The sequence below is a fragment of the Populus euphratica genome, unplaced genomic scaffold, assembly GCF_000495115.2.
Source record: "Populus euphratica unplaced genomic scaffold, PopEup_1.0 scaffold1713.1, whole genome shotgun sequence".
NCBI classification, from domain to species: domain Eukaryota; kingdom Viridiplantae; phylum Streptophyta; class Magnoliopsida; order Malpighiales; family Salicaceae; genus Populus; species Populus euphratica.
The window spans coordinates 19,945-23,859 of record NW_011501590.1 but is presented as its reverse complement, the minus strand read 5'-3'; the positions used below and the strand labels follow the sequence as shown (position 1 = coordinate 23,859).

Below are 3,915 nucleotides of genomic sequence, written 5' to 3'. Positions count from 1 at the left end.
AATGTGAGATTTGAAACTTATTAGTATAAATATTATATGTTCCAAAAAAAAAATTATGTCTTTTCAATGTAGGATAAATTTTTTTAAAAAATATTCTTTTAAATTTCATTGTTTATAATATGTATAATTTATATTTATATAAATTTTTTTATATGAAATATTAAAACTTTATTTTTTTTTAATTTTTTTGAATCGACCCAGGTTGACCCCTAAAACCCAAAACCCGGTCCCTTAACCAGTCAACCTCCAAACCGAGTTTAATAACTATGCATGTGAATAGTCTTGTATTGATAACTATAAGCAGCGCCCATGTTATTTAGCTTATGTGGATTTTTTACATCCACAAATGCTCAAAGTTCAAACACAAGGCATAAACCAAGGTGCCAGCAACCATGAGGCTTTTTTTTTTTTTGTTAACCAAGGAAGGGACACAAACCCTAAATAATGACACATGTCAATTTGTTACTGGTAGTTAACCTTAAGCCTTTAGATTAATGACAAGTTGACCGATCCACTTGCAAGATGTCCAATAGTACCAAAGCGCACTTTATTATTGCCTAAGGAAGCAGCAACCATCACAAATGGCCCATGATATTACTTTGGAAGCATCTTCTTGACACTTTGCTTGAAGCAGCAGCCTGTAAGCATAGTGGCTAGGCAAAGAAATCGCTTTCCACTTTTGGCATCATTGAGGAAATGGGGGCTTGCCCTAGATAGCTAAAAAAGGCTGAAGCGGGTCTGAGGGGTACACAGAGTATTTGTATAAAGAGAAAGCCATTCCCTATGGAATGAAATGCGTTCGAAGAAATCTGCAGCATTCGCCAAAAATAACTTGCATTTTGTTCAAACAAGCAATCATTCCATGAATCTTGAACTATTGGGGTTGGCAATTGACATTGTTCAAGTTTGGATTGTCCTTGCATTGATGCTCGAAGAACTGTACACTAAAACCATCTAAGCACATCGAATTAAACAGCTTGAGAAGGAAGTAACCAAGTTCAATTATAGGAAAAAACCAGATGTTTCCCAGAAATTTCATGATTCCATTTCCACATCACAAGAACAGAATGGTTGCTTCACAGCCAGGCCAGTGGATTTGGATCTAATGGTCCTAGTGAGTCCTTTGATATCTAGCTCAAATCCAATAGCCCTAAATTACTTCCCCCAAAATGAATCTACACGGCAAAGTACATGTGAATTATTATTTCCACAGCAAGTCTCCTGTGAAATGTTCCTATCATATCCAGTCATCTACCAGATGTCACAGATTTATATTTTTTATTTTTTAAAATTTATTCTTAATATCAATACATCAAAAAAAAATAATTAAAAACACCAAAAAAATATATATTTAATTTTTTTCAAAAACAAAACACTTTTAAAATGTAAAAACAAACCAACCTACCCATAACCTTGCGTGAAAAAACACCATAAATTTGTAGGCTAATGACTTCATTTTATCATTTCTGAAAAGTTTCCTACAACTTCAAAAAGTACATAGACTAACTTCTCTATCTTGAAACACTATACATGAGTTCCAGAGTTCCTCTTGCGCCGGTAAGGCAGAAAGTATCTGATTTTTCTTATCAGAATGTCCTAAAACCAAATCTAACATTGTATACTACTTTCAACATAAGGCACAGTAGACACTGCTTGGAGCCTTCTTCTCCACATTTTCTGTCTTCAAACCAGCATGTGTAGTCTTCAGTTTCAACCCTGGGTCAAACAGAAAAGAAAAAAAAGGAGCAAGAATATCTGCCGAAACGGAAGTAGATATCAGCCCTCTGAAACATGAAAACTTAAATCTAATTGCCTTGATCTTTACATTGCTTAAACCAGACAGCAGAATGAAAGCATTTGTTCAATGGGCCAAGCTAAAAGCTCACCTCCTTCCATTTCGCCTCTGTGCGGTATCCTCTTTCTCTGGTGGCCCTACAACTTCAGCTTGAACCCCACAGACAGGAAATCATCCCTGAGAGACACAACTGACATAAGGTACTAAATCAAAATAAACAAATGACCACATGAAGCCTTTGACGGAACAGTACAAAATAAGAATTTAAATTTACACAAACTTGCATAAAAATTATTGCTAGAGAGCCAATCAAAAACTGTTATAATGGCTCTTCACCCAAATTGAAAATGTGGACTGACTTTTCATCACTTGCTACTCAAATAAACATAACCTGGAAAAATTATTTAACTTATAAAGAGAGAAAGCTACACCGTCCATGAGTCCACGACCATGACTACAAAGTTATTTTTTTGTGAACCAAAATTAAAAACTTAACAGACTACCTATGAACATTACTTGGATTTCTATTTTTTTGATGAAGATAGGATTAAATGGCTTCAAAAGAATCAAACACATAAAAAAAATTCACACTATCTTACCTCTTCTTCCTATCTGCCTTCCTCTTCTCCTCTTCCTCATCTATCTCTTGCTGCTTCTTCCAGCCGTTTCGATCACCATCATTGATCCTAACAAGACTTTCCACATACATTTCAGAACCATATGAATTCGGTCCACCACGGATCTTTACAACCTTAGCATGCTTATTTTTCCAATCATACCACACAAGCTTTTCATCATTCACCTCCAACAACACCTTACCACCATCCTTAGAATAAATCAAAGGTCTCAAAAACATAAAAGCACCAATCCACTTAATCCCTTGAACAGAAAACATCTTGCACCAAGATTCCTTCATGCCATACTCCCTCATGACCCAAACATCAACACAAACATGCTCATAATTACACATTACACACAAATTCCCTTCCAAAACCCCAATATCAACCTGAAAGCTCATACCTTTGCTCTCATAATTGGGTTGCGGTAATTCGAAAAACTTATCGTTCCTAATATCAAACCCAAGAACACAATCTCTAATACCAAGTTGACGCCTTTGAGGGACAATCCAATGCAAAGCATGACCAGCAAAAACACCATACCCTCTCCTATGCAAAACATGAAAAAATTGCTTGCTTAATAACTTGAGACAAATTGGCAAATCTTCAATTTTCTTCCATTTATCATTCTTCAAACTATAAACCCTAACTTCATATTCACAACCCAAACCACCACCACCATCGCCATCACCGCCGCAGCCACCGCCATCTTCCCTAACGAATTGTGCCATCCTCACCACTTTATAATCATCACCAACATAATCATAACCAAACCCATAATATACATACCCTGTAATCAAATCTCTTCTGGGAGGCTTAATTTCTACCACGAAACATTTCTTCCACTCCCTCGTAGACAAATTATACACCGCAAGATTCCTCTCCGAATGTCTCAAAAACACCAACCCATTAACTGAACCAATCACCTCCGTGCCCCCAGCTGCGTAAAGGGGGTGGTGCTTAACCTCCACAGCGTCTGAAAGGGTGTCAAAATCGACAGTGAAAAGATCCCATTCTTTGAGGATGACACTGTGATTCGATTTGGCGGTGATGGAATGGTATAGATGAAGCTTGATGAAATCTGGGCCGTCGATTAAGGAGCAAATCGGCTTTGATAGAGATCTGAACCGGAGGAGAGATTTGACGGGAAGTTGTTGGAAAATATCGGTTATGATTTCGTGTGGGATTTTCGACATTTTCTCAAGGGTTTTTTTTTGGGCTGGAGAGAAAGAAATTGTTGCAGCGGCGGAGATGTATGTTGGGCTTCCTCTATCTAGAGAAGAGGAGAGAGTGGACAGCTGGAAGGTAAGCAGTCACACGTGACATCGTCTTGACGTGTGGCCCTACAAAATCTGTTGTGTTATGGGGCCCATAAACAATGGGGCTGCACGTGTCGTTGCACATAAGCTCTGAACTATTATCTATTTATATTTTTTATTTTAATTGTTTTTTAAATTTTAATAGTCAAAATTATTACCTGTTTTGGTTTTTTTTTTTTTTTTT

At 37.0% G+C, this 3,915-nt stretch overlaps 1 protein-coding gene across 1 annotated transcript; it reads right to left on the bottom strand.

Moving 5' to 3' along the window:
- Positions 1–1,426: 1,426 nt before the first annotated feature.
- Positions 1,427–3,704, bottom strand: LOC105118129 (F-box protein CPR30-like). The gene is made up of 2 exons (XM_011015999.1): positions 2,395–3,704; positions 1,427–1,972 (listed from the first exon to the last, which is right to left on the bottom strand). The coding sequence occupies exons 1-2, from the start codon at positions 3,606–3,608 to the stop codon at positions 1,933–1,935; spliced, it is 1,254 nt and encodes a 417-aa protein (XP_011014301.1). The 5' UTR covers positions 3,609–3,704; the 3' UTR covers positions 1,427–1,932.
- Positions 3,705–3,915: the final 211 nt, after the last annotated feature.